Source organism: Leopardus geoffroyi, chromosome B2, assembly GCF_018350155.1.
Source record: "Leopardus geoffroyi isolate Oge1 chromosome B2, O.geoffroyi_Oge1_pat1.0, whole genome shotgun sequence".
Taxonomy (NCBI): domain Eukaryota; kingdom Metazoa; phylum Chordata; class Mammalia; order Carnivora; family Felidae; genus Leopardus; species Leopardus geoffroyi.
The window spans coordinates 49,973,308-49,993,717 of NC_059332.1; the positions used below are offsets into that span (position 1 = coordinate 49,973,308).

The following is a 20,410-nucleotide window of genomic DNA, read 5'->3' on the forward strand; positions in this document are numbered from 1 at the left end:
TGTTGGTTAAAATGTAAACTGTGTCACCACTGTGGAAAACAGTATGGAGGTACCTCAAAATATTAAAAATAGAAATACTATATGATCCAGTAATCATACTACTGGGTATTCACCCAAAGAATATGAAAACAATAATTTGAAGGGATACATGCACCCCTATGTTTACTGCAGCATTATTTATTAATAGCCAGGATGTGGAAGTAACCCAAGTGTCCAATAATAGATGAATGGATAAAGAAGATGAATGAATAATGGAAGATTATCCAGCCATAACAAAGAATGAAATTTTTCCATTTGCAACAACATGGATGGATCTAGAGGGTATAATCCTAGGTGAAATAAGTTAGTCAGAGAAAGATATATACCGTATGACTTCACTTATATGTGGAATTCAAGAAACAAAACAAATGAACAAAGGAAAATAAAGAGACAAACCAAAAAAAACAAACTCTTAACTATGGAGAACTAATGGTTGCCAAAGGGGAGGAGGATGGAGAGATGGGGAAGAGGTAAAGGTTATTAAGAGTACACTTATCCTCAGGAGCACTGAGTAATGTATAGAATTGGTGAATCACTATATTGTACACCTGAAACTAACATAACACTGTATGTTAATCATACGGGAATTATAATTTAAAAAAATAAAATTTCAAAAAAAAAAAAGTTTCACTATAACTGTTTTCAGTTTGTCATAGTAAAGAGACCACACAGACTTGAGAATCAGCCACTTGAGAATCTGTGACCCATCTAGGGCCATCAATTCCAAACTAGATGACTTTGGACTAGTTACTGAAACCTACCAAACCTACTTCTCTTTTCTGTAAATTTGGATAATAATATCCTGTAGGATTGCTTTAGAAATTAAGTAAAATAAACGAATAAATACAAAAAACGTCTTGCTCTGTGGCATTGTAATCATTGGCATTTATTTGACACCAAGTGTCAGACCATTTGTTTTTCCTACTGTCATAGGCCTTTCTGTTGTAAGTATTTTTGTTGATGTCTTATTGGCTATTGCCCTTGTAACATTACCTAGAATTTTTAACAAACATTATAGATCTCTGTCAATTTATCTTCAGCATTATTTTTATTGTTACATTTGGTTGTCATCCATCTGTGAATAGATTACAACACATTATATTCAAGTTCTTATGCACAAGATAGCATACATTCCTTAATAAAGCTGTTAATATCAGCACAATTTCTATTTATTCTTACCAAGGAAATATTGGTAAGAAAGTATTTTGACCCAAAATATTCACTCCTTTCTCTGCCATAGGAAAATACAAGCCAGAAAATTGCAACTCAGTGACACCTGAACAAATAAAACCTTCGTTTAATGATATATCTGCTGTAACCATTAAAATATTGAATGTGTCCCATTATCATTACACTGTTCATTCTACTGTAAGTACAGAGCAAGCTTTGTTCTCTGAACCCATCCTGTTGGGCCTTGTCACTAAGTTGTTTTACTTTTTTAACTCTTGAGTTGGAATTGCTTCCTTCAGGGTCAAGCCATCGTCAAAAACAATTGTAGGGGCATCTGGGTGGCTCAGTTGGTGAAGCGTCTGACTCTCGGTTTCAGCTCAGGTTACAATCTCACAGTGTGTGGGTTCAAGCCCCACATCAGGCTCTGCTGTTAGCACAGAGCCTGCTTGGGATTCCCTCTCTCCCCTCTCTCTCTCTCTGCCCCTCCCCTGCTTGCGCTCTCTCTCTCTCAAAATAAATAAACTTAAAAAACAATTGTAATTTGCCAGTGTTATGAATTCACAAAGGTCGCTCCACTTTTGCAACCAAGCATGTATAAGCCTGTGGGTCTTTCTCTTTCTTTGCTTTTACATCCTGATAATAGTGGTCTTCAGCTAAATGCAGTAACTTTGGAAGTGTAGAACTCCACAGGAATTCTACTCTGGTCTTAGAGTTGTTACTGCAATGACTACAAGATGTACAGAAATGAAAGAAATAATAAAAACTTAGAAGCCACTAGAATATTTAACAATAGACAATTGGTTAAATGGCCTGCTGTTCATTCATTTCTCAGGATGTAAGTCAATCTGTTTCAAACACACATACACACAAAAGCTTAGAAGAGGGTAAAATGTTTAGAATACATTATAAGGTGAGAAAACAGATTACAAAACAATATTATAATGTGGCCCAATTTCATAAAATAAAATATTTATAGTTTTTTTTTAGGTTTATTTATTTATTTTTGTGGGAAGAATGTGGAGAGAGAGAGAGAGAATTCATGCTGTCAGTGTGGATCCCAGAGTCCAAGGCTGGGCTAAATCTCAGGAACTGTGAGATCATGATCTGGGCCAAAATCAAGAGTCTGACATTCAACTGACTGAGCCACCCAGGTGCCCCAACTATTTATAGTTTTTTAAATGTATTTTTAAAAACTAGAACAATACAAAAAAAAACTAGAATACACTTAAAATTATCCCAATTTTTGTATATTCCAAAAGCTTATTTCTAATAATTAGGATTATGGATTAATTTTTACATTTTTCTTTTTGTTTTTCTTCCCTCCCTCACTCCTTTATTTTGTATAACAAATGAACATATATCACATTCATGGTCTGAAAAGAACTGCATGTGAATGTATATTTGTAGAAAGGTATATGATTGATAGATAAATAGATAGGAAGAAAGAAAATACATAGGTAAATATATACAGGATGGTAGGTCTAAGTTAAGTTCCATCAGTGTATGTAAACCTTGAAATTCCTTCATTGTTAGTACAATATGTAAACCAGAAGAACAGATTAATAATTTGTAGCAGGAACTATTCCTTTTCAATAATCAGAATGCCTATGTCTACTATCCAGGGCACTGGTTTCAAGGTTATCTAAGTACCTTACAAACCTACTTCATTATTAGCCAACAGTTTGGTAAATACAAAATGTGAATAAGGGCCTGTATTACCTTGCATGTCAGCCCCTTGAAAGCAGGTCCGTGTCTGTTTGTACGCTGCTGTGTCTCCAGAGCTTAGCACAGTGTCTGGCACATAATAGGTGCTCAAGAAACTTTGTTGAATGAATGGCTATTTCATCCCGGCCATATGGAACCCTGAAGAAATTCCCTGACTTCCTCACAGAGTGGACATTCAAATGATCAGACAACTAGTATCCCTCAGAACCCGTGCCTCTCTTCTCTCAAAATTTTGACAAATTCTGACAGATTCTCATGCCCTGACATTCTGATAAAGTTAATATTTTACCAACATCCAGCGAGCACTTAATACACACATATATTATCCCACAAATGTTATCTAATTCACTCCTCACAACTCCTTATGAGTCATGGTTTATTGTTATCTCCATTTTTTAGGTATGGAAACTGAGTCTCAGGTGATATAATTTGGCCAAGGGCACACAGCTACTAATGTGGAGCTGAGATCTGATTATAGGAATGTCTAATGTCAAAAACTTGTCCTTTATAAACCCCAAACAAAAACTTTCCTTCAAAATGTAACGATAGGAAAACCTCCATCTCCTCTAAGAAATTAGCAAGCTAGCTTCTTCCTTGCTCATAATGAGAACTACCTAACTGAGCATATCTACTTTTCTTATTTGGCTGCCAGAAAGCTCAGAGGCAAATGAAAACCTCAACTAGAGTAACCATGTTGGTCTTTATTGGACTTATGGACTATGAATTTGGGTTTTCTTTTCCTGGAACTTGGCTTTTGACTCTGTTCCATGGGCCTGACTCATATTTTGATATACTTTATTCCCCGAATTTTTGTTATAAATCATCTCAAATTCTTCAGAGGATTTTGGAATAAGGGACGCAGCACCATTATGTATCGATTTTACCATATTTCCAATTCATGGAGCAGCCACCTCACCATACTCTGTATTCCCTAAATAAGAAAAACCAGTTAGCAATTCACACACTGTATCTTTCCTTTTCAATGCATTCTGTGGTTGTCTCTAAATCACGTTAACTTCAAAATTTCTGAAAAGAAAATAAAGGTGGTATCTTGGTAGCCCACCTTCAGTGTGTGTGGTTTTGGTTTGCTTGTTTAATTTTAGACCTTACTTTTCAGTGACATCCGTTCAGACTTGAAACTTCAGTCATTTACTGACCTTAATTCTCAGGGTATAAAATGAAGTCAGCATTACCAAAGGGAAGGCTACATATAAAACAAATTTGCATGTGCCTGCTAATGTATAGTTGTAGAATTCTAAATTTATTTGTTTGAAAAGAAATGGAAAGTTTTCTGACCCACTTTAAATCAGTGTTTCAGTAAAAAGCTAGTGAGAAACCCATCTAAGGAAGAGGCTTGGTTTCCATGAGGTTAGTAGTTATTACTCAAAGGAGAAATTGACACACTCATATGATGTGTGTGATTGTGGATTTTAGTGTAGGGATTGGGGAAACACTGATAGACTGTGGTTGTTTGAAGATGATGTGAGGTGAGGTGTCTTCCTTCTTACATGGCTTGGTCTCTTACAGAGCTTCCAGGCATTATCTCAGTGCTTTGGGGATGGAAAAGATGTGTAAGAGCAAGTCTCACTTATGAGATAAATGATAAAGTCATGATGCACTATTTGGAAGTTACAGGAACAGAATCAAATATTTCACATGGATAATGTAATCGCTGTTCAATGTTCTTTTGACCAAATAGATTAGGTTTATTTTTTAAAGATGTTCAAACAGTTTTGTGATCTGATTTCCTCAGATAAAAATCATCTGGTCTGGACTACATGGGGCAACATCAAAAACCAACAGTAGAAGAAAATAAGTTACTCAAAGGAGCTGTTCACTTGTATCTTCATTAGGAAGGAACAACTCACCAAGAATTGGAATGACCAATCGTAAAACAAAATAGAATCCAAATGTTGAAGAGGATTCTGCCTCTCCTCTCTCAGCACTCACCAACCCATTAACAATGGCCCTGTCCTCATTGTCAATCATTCCTTCAATCCACCCTGTCCTCTAAGGAGGGGAAACTTCCCCACCAGGGATTCCAGAGGAAGCCTGTACCTACCCCTACAGTATTCCCACCCAAAAATTCATCATTCAGGATGGCCCTCAGCAACACAGCCATTGTGCATACCTAACTGTGTTATGCTGGAGAGAAACAACAATACTATCAAGCTGATATTAAGATTAATATTTCCTATTTAATAAGTCATGTTAATTTCATATGTAGTGAGTCCTGGTGCTCACAAAACAACAGTTTTAACCTCAAAGCTGAGCCTCTGGTACATAGCACCATTAATATTTGAAGTTGGGGATAGACGATCTAGACCTTGATAAGCTAAATCTAAACGTGGATCTTAGTTAAATCCTGACTTTGGCAATTCTCCAAGACCCTCCAGATGACTCCCTATTGCAAACATTCTCTTCCCTTAATATCATATCTTCATTTTAAGTGTCTGATTTTGCTTGCTGTATGCTAGACCATTTTTACAATATCAGCCTCCAGATTTAAAACTCAACGGGTGGGGCGCCTGGGTGGCGCAGTCGGTTGGGCGTCCGACTTCGGCCAGGTCACGATCTCGCGGTCCGTGAGTTCGAGCCCCGCATCAGGCTCTGGGCTGATGGCTCGGAGCCTGGAGCCTGTTTCCGATTCTGTGTCTCCCTCTCTCTCTGCCCCTCCCCCGTTCATGCTCTGTCTCTCTCTGTCCCAAAAATGAATAAACGTTGGAAAAAAAAATTTAAAAAAAAAAAACAAATAAATTAAAAAAAAATAAAATAAAACTCAACGGGATTCTCTGCAGCTACTGTTTCCCTCTCTCAGATCAAAATCAAGAGAAAAGGAGTCTTTCTATTGATGTGCAGGGCATTAAATAAAATGGCATGCACTTCTTTGAATAGCCATTGCCTTTAAATTATAATACACACTTATCACTAATGATGGCACAGTTCCCCCTCCTATACTGAGACAGACTATTGTTATTTTTTAATTTAAAAGGCTGTAGAGGGGTGCCTGGGTGGCTCAGTCAATTAAGCATCTGACTCTTGGTTTCAGCTCAGGTTGTGATCTCACGGTTCATGAGTTCAAGCCCCACATAGACCTCTGCTTGGGATTCTCTCTCTTTGTCCCTCTCTCTTTTCCTCTCTCTCTGCCACTCCCCTGCCCATGCTCTCTCTTTCTCTCTATAACTAAATAAACTATTTAAAAAAGTTTTAAGATAAATAAATACATACATACATACATAGGCTGTAGAATAGAAATTAAAAAGACTATATCATGGGGCGCCTAGGTGGTTCAGGCAGTTAAGCTTCCAACTTCAGCTCAGGTATGATCTCATGGTTTGTGGGCTCGAGCCCTGCATCAGGCTCTCTGATGACAGCTCTCTCTCTGCTGCTCCCCCAACTCGCACTCTTTCTCTCTCCCAAAAATAAACATTAACAATTTTTTAAAGAATAAAGACTGTATTGTGACAGATGGTAGCTACACTTGTGCTGAGCATACATAAGGTATAAATTCATATAAACTTATAGAATCACTATGTTGTACACCTGAAACTAATATAACATTGTGTGTCAATTATACTCAAAAAAATAAAAATAAAAAAGCCCAATGGTATTTCAATGGTAACTTTACCACCTAAGAAAGAATTTTTTCAAAATTAGCTCATTTATTTTATTTTTTAATGACAGATTCAATTTTCCACTACATCTAGACAGAAGACTCCACAATACTCTCTCCTGAATGCAAAAGGAAGAAAATTTTTTTCTACCTCTTGCATTATTCTCTATTATAAGTAGAAAGAAATACTGTTTTGTGTCCTAATAATGTCAAGGAGCATTGAAAATCTTTTCCCTCAGTCAAGAAGCCCACAAACCTTTCCTCAATATCATCTCCTCAAGTGCACATTTGGCTCCCAGGAATATTGTTCAGTCTCCAGCAGCTGCTCTTCTCCTCACCTAGGTCCCAACTCCCAATTTGTAGTTCCCCATGTGTTGTGGACATCTGGTTTCCAAGTCTTCAACGAAGCAAGACTGAGAAACTTGAAGAAAATCATGAAACAAAATAATCACCCCTAATTTACTGCTCTTATTTGTTCTCCTACTATTTTCCTTGTATTTCCTTGAATTTTCCTTGAAAATTCATAAATAATCAAAGATTCCCTGATATAAAAACTCATTCTATCAAGAGGGAAACTAAGCCTCAAAGACATGAGATACCCAAAGGCATGGGTAGTTAATGGGAGAGCCATTGAATACACAAGTGTCTTCTTGTCCAGTGTCCTAGGCATCCTAATTCTCTGTGTAGCATTCCCCCAATCTTAACAGCAACCCAAACCTGAGCCAGCTGCCTCTGTAGACAAATACAGAGGAAGGGCCCTCCCCATTCTTCACACCATCTTTTGTGCTTCTGATCATTCTTCTAGGAAGCACAGGCTTTCAGCTCAAGTATGCATCTGGGAAACCAGTGCTACTCAAGACTGGGCATACCCAGCTCTGACCACCACTTCAAAATACACCTTTGTGAAAACCTACCTTTTTTTCCCTTTTTTTTTTTTTTTTTTTTTTTAATAGAGAGAGAGATAGAGCACACATGAGAGCAGGGGAGAGTGTCAGAGGGAGAGAAAATCTTAAGCAGGAACCACATTCAAAGCAGAGCCCTATGCGGGGCTTGATCCCACAACCCTGGGATCATGACCTGAGCTGAAATGAAGAGTCAGACACTCAACCGACTGAGTCACCCAGGTGCTCCTGTTTCCCCATTCTTATTTTAAGAGTTGGCATTTCAAATGATGGCATGCAGGCTGGATTTCATTGGAGGCAGGAAGTAGGGAGAATAGCTAAAGTCAGCTTTCCCCCAATGAAGTATTGGAGGCAGCTCTCCAATACTTTCTCCAGCCAAATAAAACACAGTACAAAATGAAGCAAAAATGACTAGAGATGTATGTATAAGTTATATGTTATGGGAGTTGTTCATTCCAACTAAGGAAATCAAGAAAGACCTCCAGACCTACAAGACACATTTGAACAGGTTCCAGAAAGACTAGAAACACTTTGAGGTTGAGAAGAGCATTTTAGAGATAACACCTTAACAAAAAAGCATGTAGACATTAGAAGGAAGACAATCGGGACCCCATGAGCCCAGTTCATACAGCATGGTGGGAGGCAAAGCTACAAAGTTTGCACATCTCAAACACTAACTCAAATACTACTTAAAACGCTCAAGGTTTTGTATTTTGTTCTGTATGCAAGCTAATGGGACAAGAAAAGGCACAATCAGAACCATGCTTTGAGGATTACTGAAGGAATGTTGAAGATGGGTATAAAGCAGCCATTGGGAAGAGCAAAGTTGACTATTAAAATAGTTCAAGTGGGTAAGAGTCTAAGTTAGGAATGGAGCAGTTCTGAGAATAGGGAATAGATGTGAAAGACACAGCAGCTTCTGAGACTGCTACCTGATCACATATAGATGATAAACAGGAAAGCTCATAGTGACTCCATGCCTTCAAGAATAGATGATATCAACACCAGAACTAGGGAAATCAGGAGAAGCTATATCTTTCTTCCTCTTCTATCTGTATCTGCTTCACTTATCAAGTTCATCTACTGTTGCCACTGAGATCAGCTGCTCGTGGCCTCCCTCACTGATCACTTAGGGTCTACCAAGAAAACAGAAGTGACTTCAGGCATTTGCAACAGAAGAAATTTAATACAAGGAACCGGTTACCATAATAACGGAGACTGATATTAGAGGCTACTACCATCCTAAGGCTAGAGGGATAAAAAGAACAAGCACTGCTCCAGAAGACATAGTAAGTACCCTTTGTTCTTCCCCCCTTTCCTTCTCCCCATTCCCACTCTTCTGTCCAATTTCCCCTTGGCTGAATCTAGTTGGAAATCAGCTGATAGAAGAGTAAGAAAACAGCTTTTGGGGTCAATCCTCTGAGACACAGAATAGAGCAGAGCAAGGAGGAATGGATCTCAGGGCAAACAGGCCCAAGGTCCAGCAGACTTCTTATATACCCCAATCGTTGAGTTAGAACTGCTAGTGAGCACTGCTACATTATCATGTATAATATGAGATACCAGCTGCAAGGACCTGGGAGCCATCATTCACTTCACTGGGTAGAGGGGGCAGAGAGAGGATGACATGTGGCCAGACACATCTGTACCCCCGACCCCTCATCTTTATCATCCCCATGCTAGTCTTTATTGTTCCTAAGGGAGAGCTATTCTCAAGGAAGTCATTTAATTTAGACTGAAGAGAAAAAGGAAGGAGAGAACCATTTCCTTCTCTCTTTCATTTTTATTCTTCCTCTTTCTTCCTTTCCCTTCCTGTCATTCTCTACTCTCCATTGCCGTCCTTATCTCTACTTCCATCACCTTTCTTCAGGCCCTATCTTCATTCTCAACTCCTTCCTTTGTACGGCTATACTCCTCCACTCCTTCATATCCATCTCACTCCTCCTGAAGAATTGCACAAGTTAACAAGTTGCTCGGTAACGTGCAGTGTTAGACATGCCTTTAATAGTAAAGCTCATGTCTCTTGAACCTAATTATTAGTTTCCTGATCAGAGTAAACATTCAACAAAGCAGGTGTTAATGCAATGAAATAATATATCCTCCTATCATTAAATTAGTTATTCATTTTTCAATTGTTTGTTTATATGGTGAGACCTTGAGTAGTTTCTACAATGGCCTCCACAATATCTGGCTAGTGAATCTGGCGAGGAAAGGAATTATCAAATGGGAAAGCAAGGTACATGATACCAGAAGTCTTGAACGTTGTGTCAAACATTTATTTTCCCATGAGCCATTAAAATAAAGCATAGCTCTTACGGCAGCTTCATATATGGCCATAAATAAATGATATCAGCGCATAAGTAAAGCATCTTTGCTCAGCTTCTGACAAGTAACAGTTCCTTGAAGACCAAAGAGAAGACATGAATCTTTCGAAACATGAATTTTTGCCCTTCCGTTTTCCTTCTGAGGTAGATATTACCCGTCATGAAGGGGAGGTTCTTCTCTGACCTCATTTGAGGATGGAACTTTTCACTAAAATGGTGTCACCCTTGAACCCATTTCAACACACCAACGTAGGTGACCACAGAGGAGCAAAGTCCTATAAAAAGGGAGAAGCTCGCGCTACATTTTATCCATCTCCCAGCAGGCACAATCTCATCCTTCTCCAGCTAGGTGGAAGAAACTACAATGGCTCCTGGGACAACTTCATCCATGGTGAGTCCTGCACTGACATACAATGCTCTTGCTTATTTGGACCAGATAATATTTCTGCAATGCAGCCATGAAATTCTGGATTCTAACCATGGAGATATACTGCATATATGGGATAGGAAATGAAAGCTTTGGTAGATACTCATCCACTTTATAGCATTCTCAAGGACTGATACACATCAGTTTGAAAGATGAGATTAAAACTGAAAGATAGCTAGATTGGGGCTAAACCACATGAGAAGTGTCACATGATGCTGTGTGGTGAGAAGGAATGTTTATTATAAATCTGCTTTTCTCAGTACAAGGGATTTGATAGAATTCTGCCACAGCATTTTTCATATTCCAAAATAAAATGGAAGGCCATCCTTGAGGATTTAATTAGTTGCAGGACTGAATTTCCTTTCCATTATCCTGTTATTACACCATAGTCTCATACACCAAACCTATCTATTCTAATAGAGACACATGTTACTATGGTTCAGAGCAAATAGACTTTATATTTTTGAAATATTTAACTTAAAGCATCTTTTGAAACCCAACTTGATTACAGAATCAATATACGTACATTTAGAAAAACTGGAAAATATACATAAGAAAACGTAAGGGGGAGCGGGGGCCAGTTTGGGGTTGAATGTCTCTGCCCAGCATTTCTCAGGTGAATACTGATACCACACACATTTTTCTACAGCCCTTTCTTTTAAGGGGAACATTTGACTTCACATAGGATTTCACAGAATGCTAGGAGACATTCAGGAGACATTCAGGAGACAATTTCCTCCCAGAAAATCAAGGCCATTATTACCCCAGTGACCTGACAGAGATGCATGTACCAACGGCGTGATGACTTGCCATTTTTACTAAAATTACTGCCAATCAGTAAAAACATGTGTCTCTTCTGAGTCCAAGGAAGACTGTTCAAGACTGGTAAACACTCCATGGTCTTAACCTTAACCTTTGGTCATAATACCAGTTTTTCATCTAACTGATCTGAAAATTTATTATAGATTGTCCTAGAACATAGTATGCTCTCTATGATTAGGAACACAATAATCATCACAATTTGTTAACAAAAACCGCATGCTAATCCAATCTCTCTCATGCTATCCACCTCTCTCTTCTTTCCCATTCAGTTCCCATCACTGCTGCTGCTGCTCTGTCTGATGGCTATAGTGAGGACAGGAATAGCATTCCCACAAAATCCAGGATGCCCAACTACCGAGGACAAGAATTTTCCTCAGCATGTGAAGGTCAACTTGAATATTCTTAACGGGAATAAAAGTTCCAGAAGGCCCTTGGATTACTACCGCCGATCCACTTCACCATGGAGCCTGCAGTACGTAATGGTGCCAGATAAAAATCTCCGTATTGTTCTATCTTTTATGCATCAGACTGCCAGTTAAATCACCCTGAGGACGATTTTACTTAGAATCATGAGTCAGAGTTGGAAGGGCCATTGTGCAAAGCAACGATTCTCAAATGACGTTCTATAGACTTCTTTGACAGAGCACAGGACCACCTCTCCCAGAGAACACCTATCCATTAGATTTCATTGTCACTGACACCAAAAACCCACCCAAATTAATGGCGGTCCTTATTCTAATATTTAGGACACCCTAAGTCTATTGTTTATTTATTTAAAAAAATTTTTTTAATGTTTATTTATTTTTGAGACAGGGGGAGACAGAGTGCTAGTGGGGGAGGGGCAGAGAGAGAGGGAGGCACAGAATCTGAAACAGGCTCCAGGCTCTGAGCTGTCAGCACAGAGTCTGATGTGGGGCTTGAACCCACCAACCGTGAGATCATGACCTGGGCCAAAGTCGGACGCTTAACCAACTGAGCCACCCAGGTGCCCCTATTGTTTATTTATTTTAAAAAATAGAAATGTATCATAGAAAATTAATGCTTAAATTCTTTTTACCAGAACTACCATTTAAATGATTGGTTGAAAATTACTAGTAATTAACTTGGATTTTTGTACCTTTTTTTTCCTTTTTTTTGGTCATATTAGCAATGGGTTAAGATAGTTTGAATCCCAGTGGGGGAAATAACATGGTGGGTATTTCCACCCCTTTTTGAGTTAGATAGTTTTGTTTTACATCACCAATAGACCTATATTTGCTGATCATTAGTACATCTAATATTTGATCCCATAAAGATTAGATACAAAATGTTTTTTAGTGATTCGATTTTATGCAAATAAGCCTCAGTTACATGGTGCCTATAGATTCACCTGACTGTGGGGTTTCTCCTCCTCCCATTACTAAGAATAGTTCAAAAGTCAAAGCAGGTCATTCACTCAGCTAGAGGAGAGAGGGGGAGAAGAGTTTAGAGGGGCTTCAGCTTTTGTTTCCAGCCCTTCAAGTCAGCTCTGGATTCTGTTCCATGACTGTGCTGTCAGATAAAATTTTGATGCCTTCCCTGTTTCAAAGATAGACTTCATGAAGTGAGATTAATGGCTACCTTATTTCTAAATGATTCGGTTGGTCTTTGTCTATCAGATTTAAATTAAGAAATCATCCTTTATATCAAACTTAAATCCTTTCTGCAGTCTCAGCCTATCTTATTTGGTTCATTCTTCAAAGAAACTGGGAAACACTGATCATGCTATTCCTTAACATTTCACATGCTTAAAAATCTAACTTTTCCCCAAACTGTTTTTTCAGACTGGCAGCACTCAGGGAATTTGCAGTGCCTGTAATTTGTCACCTTGTGAATTTGCCTCCCTTTGTCTATCCCTAGTTGATTTCCTTCCTGCTGCGAATCCTCCAGGTATTCACTTTCTTCCTTGCATTTGTCTCCCTGCAGCCGGAATGAGGACCCAGAGAGATACCCTTCTGTGATCTGGGAGGCCAAGTGCCTTCACTGGGGCTGTGTCAATACTGAAGGGAAGGAAGACCACCACATGAACTCCGTCCCCATCCAGCAGGAGATCTTGGTTCTGCGAAGGGAGTCTCGGCACTGTCCCCACTCCTTCCGGCTGGAGAAGATGCTGGTGACTGTGGGCTGCACCTGTGTCACGCCCATTGTTCGCCACGTGGTATAAGAGTTTCCTGTCTAGCCCCAGCTCCCAGACTAGTTAGGCTTTCTGGGGAGTAGACCCAGCCCCATTTCTGACCAAACTCATGAGGGAAATTTGCCGAAAGAGCAAAACTTAAACTAGTTCATCCATTGAAGTTTCAGAGGTAACACTTTTGTCCAGAGATAGAATCTGAACGATCATTCCCTCTCCCTAAAGATGGGAGTTTTGACTGAGTAACAATTTACTTTTTGTTTGCTTTTCTAAGGGCTTTAAGTTATTTGTGTATTTAATAGACCCTGAGATAACTTTGGGGTAGAAGATTCCATTTTAATGAATTACATGCCTTATTTTGTATTTTATTTAAGACAAGGTTTCAGGCTTGGGAATTTATTATTTAAAAGGTAAAACTTTTATTTATATGAACTATTTATGGATCTATTTATGTTTCTTAAATCTTTAGAGAAAGGTGAAATAGTGTAATTACCTGTTCTGTCTAGGGAAATCCTACAGAGAGTTAAATGGCATTTGAAAAATTTCTGATTTTGTACTACATATGGATATAGGATTTTCTCCTCTTTGTGTCTTGGGAATGCATGAGATGGCTGGAAAAAAAAAAAAAAACCCAAACCTAGTTTCATATTTATTAACTTAATTTTGTAAACTATTGAGGTTTCACAAGAGAGATGGCAAAGTCTGACTCTGCTCTGCTAAACCCTTGTAATAAAAAATTTTTGTAATAAAGTTTGGGAAGAAAATTTGTCTCCTTATTTTTTCTCATTAACAGTACTTTAGAGAGCTCAGCTCTTTCCCATTTGAAAGAGTATGGAAATTTGCCGAAAGAGCAAAACAAAGCATGCCTTTGAGTAATAGCATCCCGTCTACCCCAAGTTCAAATACTCAATTTTATAAGCCTTCCAGACAATAGAGGACTGAGGCTTTCATACTATTAGCCCATGCTGTGGACACGAACATTCCAAAATGAATTTAGCAAATAAAAATAATGGCTCTGGGAAAAGGGCCCGTCATTATTAAAGATCTTACCGAGAAAAGACAAGACCCTCCCAAAACTATGACCTGGGATTTTAGGACAGGAAAACTTAGGGTAAAATAGCCAGAAAGGGAAAGGTTATGACCTGAGGTCCCCAAGTGGAGAAAAACACATATTTTAAAACCATGCTGGGAGCTTCTGACCAAAAGCAAACTCCCTCAGGCTTAAGGTTTTTCTTAAAAATGTAACTGACACTGGGGAGCCTGGGTGGCTCAGTCGGTTGGGCATCCGACTTCAGCTCAGGTCATGATCTCAGAGTCTGTGAGTTCGAGCCTCACCTCGGACTCTGTGCTGACCACTCAGCGCCTGGAGCCTGCTTCAGATTCTGTGTCTCCCTCTCTCTCTGCCCCTCCCCTGCTCATGCTCTGTCTCTCTCTGTCTCATAAATAAATAAAAACATTTAGAAAAAAAAAAAAAAAGAATGTAACTGACACTACTTACTCCCCCTCAGAATCCCCTCAGGAACTTGACAAAAGACCTAACTAAAAATAAGTTAGTAGACTATAAAACGTATGACCCACAAGTAACGGTATGGCCATAGACTACCCCTCATACCACAGACTACCCCTCATACAATGGAAACGAGCTAATTAAAAAGGAATAACTAAGTATTTAGAGTTACCTAGGCAATAAGGGTAGAACTTGAGAAGGAACAGGGAGAAGGGAAGGGGGGTTGACTGGAACGTTATGAAACAAAGTCTCTTGACTATAGTTCACAGGTATTCACTTTCGAATGTTCCCTCTCTGCAAAAAGGGCTTTCATACAATCTTACTTTCTAATCTTATACACTAATAAACTTTTGCCTGCTGCTCATTTTATTGTGTGTCTACCTCTTGATTCTTGGAAACGGTGAGACCAGTCACCCTGGACACTGAGGTCAAGAATCCTGCGACAGTTTGACAGGAAGGAGGGAGTGTTGGGAGAAGACATGTTTCCAGACTAGAATCTCCAATCTCTCCCCAGACTCAGGCTTCTTTTGAAGATTAATGCCAACTAGAGATCTAGAGAGGAATATTTTTCTCTTCCTCAGGCCACACCCCAGGACTAACCCTCCTGCTCCTGGCCTCTGATCCATCGCTCCCCAGGACACAGAAAAAAGCCACTGGAGGCAAAACAAACTTCAAGTATGAGAAATGATGAGCCCAAGTAAAATAAAAACTAAATCATATTCAATTCCAGAGTAGTTTCAGGTTTCATCACCCTGTCCCCGCATCATGGCCCAGTGTACTGCCCTACTTCTGGAGGCCTCTGGAAATTCTCAGGCCAGTCCAACTGATTGGGTTTTGGAGTGGTAGTGGGGGTCCAGAGCTGACAGCCAAGAAAGAATTCGTGAGATGTTTTTGGTGCAAAAAAAAAGGTGATTTTATTAAAGCACGGGGACAGCACCCATGGGCAGAAAGCTGCACTGGTTATATACTATGGAGTTGGGGGAGATAAAGTCAAGAGAAAGTTTCTTAAAGGGATTTTCATATCCTAAAGAAAACTCACAGATTACCAGAGGCCTAGCTATTGTCAAGCTAAAGTTGTTTTTCTCTCTAGCAAAGCATTAACATTAAGACAATAGGGAATTCCTGGAGATTAGGCTACTGATAAGACTACCCCCAGACTCTGTTTTGTTTAGTAAGCAATTAGGTAATTAATAAGAGGTACTTTTATAGAAACAAGAAAAATATAGGTTAATGGATAGAGTAAATTACAAACCCAGTGTCTGCCAATGAGAAGATTCTTAGATGTCAGGCTTGAAGGGTCTTCGGATGGAGTTGGAACAGGTAGGAGGAATCAGATGGGGTTTTCTGGTTTGTAATTCAAATGTCTGTAGTGATCCTTTTGAATGGCCCACTGTAAGAAGGAATTATTAGGATAAATTGGAGAAAGGAGAATGGAAAAGAAAGGTACAGCCTTTATTTTTGTTTGAAGAGAAGTTTGAGGTTCACAGGAATAAGAAGGCACATTAGTTTGTTCATTGATTTCCTGTGAAGGAGGTACAAGTTTAATTCTTGATATGAGCCCATGAAGAGTGTCCCTCTAACTCTAATGCAGTGGGAATACATAATAAGAACGGGTAGGGGCCCTTGCATTTTGGAATTAAACCCCCTGCTGTATTAAACTTTTAATCCTTTAAATGAACCATGCTTCCTGGGTTTTTATGCTGTGGGTTTCTAGCAACTGTCAGATCAGGTTTAGGGAAGACATGGTTTGCATATTCACTTAGAAATTTATGAATTAACCCGACCTCAAGCAAGTAATTTAATAAAGCACTATAGTCTTTATCTATTGATAGATCTATGGTGAGAAAAGGCTTTTCATATACAATTGTTGGGGGAATCTATCCCATTTTTCAGTTGTTTAAATACGCATATGCCCGTGGGGTCCTGTTATTATCCCTACAGAATAACAAGCAAGAAGATTGTCCATACCTGTGCTATTGTGACAAATTTTCTGAAGTTTACCTCAGGTTGTTCAGTTTAGGCAAACATTTATACACAATCAAAGCTAAAATTTAACATCCATAAAGGTGCATACCTTTTCTCCCTTTTAGGGAGATAGCCAAATCAAGACTAATTCATTTGCAAAACAAGTCAAGTTTTAACTTGGCATAATTATTTACACAAGCTCAGCAAGAACAGCAATTGTTCATATAGATCTTCCACAATTTGCTTTGCTGAAACTTTTTATAAAGAATCTAGATTAAATGTTTAGTAGCCTCTCCAGGCCAGAAACCAAGAGAAGTACTTGCCATCAAACATGCCTGAAATACCTGCTGATTTAGACGAATTCCTCTTCTCAAGGTCCCTAAACATGCTGAGGTCTCTGCACCTGCCACAAAGTGACATTCTTTACTCACCTGGTAAAGCTGATGGTAATTCTAAGCAAGGTATCAGGCCAACATTTCCAAGGAGCTTTCGTGGTTTGATGCTTCAAAAAAGTCAATCTTCGCTCCTTAAAGCTATATGGTCATATCTGAGTCTATGCATGTCTCTCAAATAACATTCCAGTCAAAGACTTGGTAAAATAACCAGTATTTCCAATGGTATCCTGTTTCAGGGAGAACATATTCTTATTGGCCTTATGCAAGTAACTGTAATTGCCATGAAAGAAAGAATACTCACTTAAGAGTTTTTGAATTTCAGAGGGTTTAGGTAGACAGAAAAGTTAAACACTTCAGTTTGTTTACAAATAAATACTTTATCACATTTCTGTGTGTCACAGATATCTTAAAAGAAAATTTTCTTTATCTAGAAGAGCAAACATTACAGAACCAGCAATACTTTATTTTTTTATCTTTATTTTTCTTTGTACTTTATTTATTTATTTATTTATTTATTTATTTATTTATTTATTTATTTTTAATTTAAATCTGGGGAGCATGTGTGGCTCAGTCAGTTAAGCATCTGACTTCAGCTCAGGTCATAATCTCTCAGTCTGGTCCATGAGTTCAAACCCCACGTCAGGCTCTGTGCTGACCTCTCAGAGCATGGAGTCTGCTTCAGATTGTGTGTCTCCCTCTCTTTCTATCCCTCCCCCAAAATAAATAAAAACACTATTAAAATTTTTTTTTAATAAAATAAAACTTAAATCCAAGTTAGTTCACATACAATGTAACAATGATTTCAGGAATAGAATTTAGTGATTCATCACTTACAAGTGGCTCATCCCAACAAGTGCCCTTCTTAATGCCTATCACCCATTTAGCCCATCCCATAATGCAACACCCCTCCAACAACCCTCAGTTTGTTCTCTGTATTTAAGAGTCTTTTATGGTTTGTCTCCCTCTCTAGTTTTATCTTATTTTTGCTTCCCTTCCCCTATGTTCATCTGTTTTGTTTCTTAAATTCCACATATGAGTGAGATCATATATTTGTCTTTCTCTGAGTTATTTAGCTTAGCGTAACACTCTAGTTCCATCCATGTTGTTGCAAATGGCAAGATTTCGTTCTTTTTCATTGCTGAGTAACACTCCAGTGTGTGTGTGTGTGTGTGTCTGTGTGTGTGTGTCTGTGTGTGTGTGTGTGTATACACCACATTTTCTTCATTCATGCATCAGTTGATAGACGTTTGGGCTCTTTCCATACTTTGGCTATTGTTGATACTGCTGCTATAAACACTGGGGTGCACATGCCCCCTTTGAATCAGCACTCCTGTATCCTTTGGATAAATACCTAGCAGTGCAATTGCTGGGTTGTAGGGTAGTTCTATTTTTAAGTTTTTGAGGAACCTCCATACTGTTTTCCAGAGTGGCTGCACCAGTTTGCATTCCCACCAGCAGTGTAAAAGTGTTCCTCTTTCTTCACATCCTTGCCAACATCTGTTGTTGCCTGAGTTGTTAATTTTAGCCATTCTGACAGGTGTAAGGTGGTATCTCATTGTGGCTTTGATTTGTATTTCCCTGATGATGAGTGCTGTTCAGCATCTTTTCATGTGTCTGTTAATCATCTGGATGTCTTCTTTGGATAAGTGTCTATTCTTCACTGGATTATTTGTTTTTTGGGTGTTGAGTTTGATAAGTTCTTCATAGATTTTGGATACTAACCCTTTATCTGGTATGTCATTTACAAATATCTTCTCCCATTACATCAGTTGCCTTTTAGTTTTGCTGATTGTTTCCTTCGCTGTGCAGAAGATTTTATTTTGATGAGGTCCCAGTAGTTCATTTTTGCTTTTGTTTCCCTTGTCTCTGGAGACATGTCAAGTAAAAAGTTGCTGTGGTTGAGGTCAAAGAGGTTGTTACTTATTTTCTTCTCTAGGATTTTGATGGCTTCCTGTCTTATGTTTACATCTTTTATCCATTTTGAGTTTATTTTTGTGTATGGTATAAGAGAGGGGTCCAGGTTCATTCTTCTGCATGTCGCTATCCAGTTTTCCCAACACCATTTGCTGAAGAGACTGTCTTTTTTCCACTGGATATTCTTTCCTGCTTTGTCAAAGGTTAGTTGGCCATCCATTTGTGGGTGCATTTCTGGGTTCTCTATTCTGAGAACCAGCAATACTTTAAAGCAAGTGTCACAAAAACTATAATCTTCCTCAGTTCTTTGATTTTTTAAATTTTTATTTTATTTGTTTTTGAGAGAGAGAGAGAGAGAGAGAGCAAGCAGGGGAGGGACAGAAAAAGAGAGGAGGACAGAAGATCCCAAGTGGACTCCACTACAACAGCAGAGAGCCAGATGTGGGGGTTGAACTCACAAATCGTGAAATTATGACCTGAGCCGAAACCAAGAGTTGGACACTTAACCAACAGAATCATTCTGTTCAGTTCATTTAGTTCAATATTCCTAATTTTTGTCCAGTGAATGCAGTTTTTTAGTTCTGGAAATTCTTACTCATTTTAATTTAAGGATTTAAAAGATCTCAAATTCCTGTATTTATCTTAAAGGTCCTTTTTATAAATCTCCTTGAAGATGAAACATGTTTTGTAAGAGCTTCAGAACAGTAACTATAAATAAATGACTCAAAAATGGACTTGGGTAACAATGTAATATGAGAGTTCATTATGATGCAATTGACGAGGTAATCCAGTCATTTCTGTGATACATAATACTTCGATAATCAGAATATCAAGTGATGACCTTACACCAAAACATATTAAGACTTTAGGAACTGCACATATATTTGAGCAGTTATAGCATTTACCCAAACAATATACCCTAAAGCTTACCATTATTTGTTTGTCAGTGTTTCCAGAGTAACTCAACATACCAAAAAAAGACCTAACTGGTCAAAAAGACTTCATTACAATTTAAATCTTGGAAAAGTTTGTTAAAACCTTAGAAAGCTATGAAGCACATGACTGGGGGCGCCTGGTTGGCTTGGTCGGTTAAGCATCTGACTTCGGCTCAGGTCATGATCTCACGGTCAGTGAGTTCGAGCCCCATGTTGGGCTCTGTGCTGACAGCTCAGAGCCTGGAGCCTGTTTCAGATTCTGTGTCTCCCTCTCTCTCTGACCCTCCCCCGTTCATGCTCTGTCTCTCTCTGTCTCAAAAATAAATAAACGTTAAAAAAAATTAAAAAAAAAATAAAGCACATGCCTGAATAGGATTATAGATCATTATAAAACTGAAACCTTAATTATTTATTTAACCAAGGTGGCAATAAGAGATTCCAAAGGCAAATATGTAGGATTATATAGTTGTTAGCAAAACTTAGCTCCTTTAACATTGAGAAATTTTAACTAAGTAATCAAAGA

At 38.6% G+C, this 20,410-nt stretch overlaps 1 protein-coding gene across 1 annotated transcript; it reads left to right on the plus strand.

The window, feature by feature from the left end:
- Nucleotides 1–10,091: 10,091 nt before the first annotated feature.
- IL17A (interleukin 17A) lies at nt 10,092–13,558 on the plus strand. Its single transcript, XM_045500861.1, has 3 exons — nt 10,092–10,164; nt 11,292–11,494; nt 12,967–13,558. Exons 1-3 carry the CDS (start codon nt 10,138–10,140, stop codon nt 13,202–13,204), a joined length of 468 nt encoding a protein of 155 aa, XP_045356817.1. The 5' UTR covers nt 10,092–10,137; the 3' UTR covers nt 13,205–13,558.
- The last annotated feature ends 6,852 nt before the right edge of the window (nt 13,559–20,410 follow it).

Excerpts from the sequence above, each read along its gene's own strand:
- IL17A (XM_045500861.1), top strand. The coding sequence starts at position 10,138 with ATGGCTCCTGGGACAACTTCATCCATG. Across the intron at positions 10,165-11,291 it reads CTGGGACAACTTCATCCATG|TTCCCATCACTGCTGCTGCT; the intron begins GTGAGTCCTGCA and ends TTTCCCATTCAG. Across the intron at positions 11,495-12,966 it reads ACTTCACCATGGAGCCTGCA|CCGGAATGAGGACCCAGAGA; the intron begins GTACGTAATGGT and ends GTCTCCCTGCAG.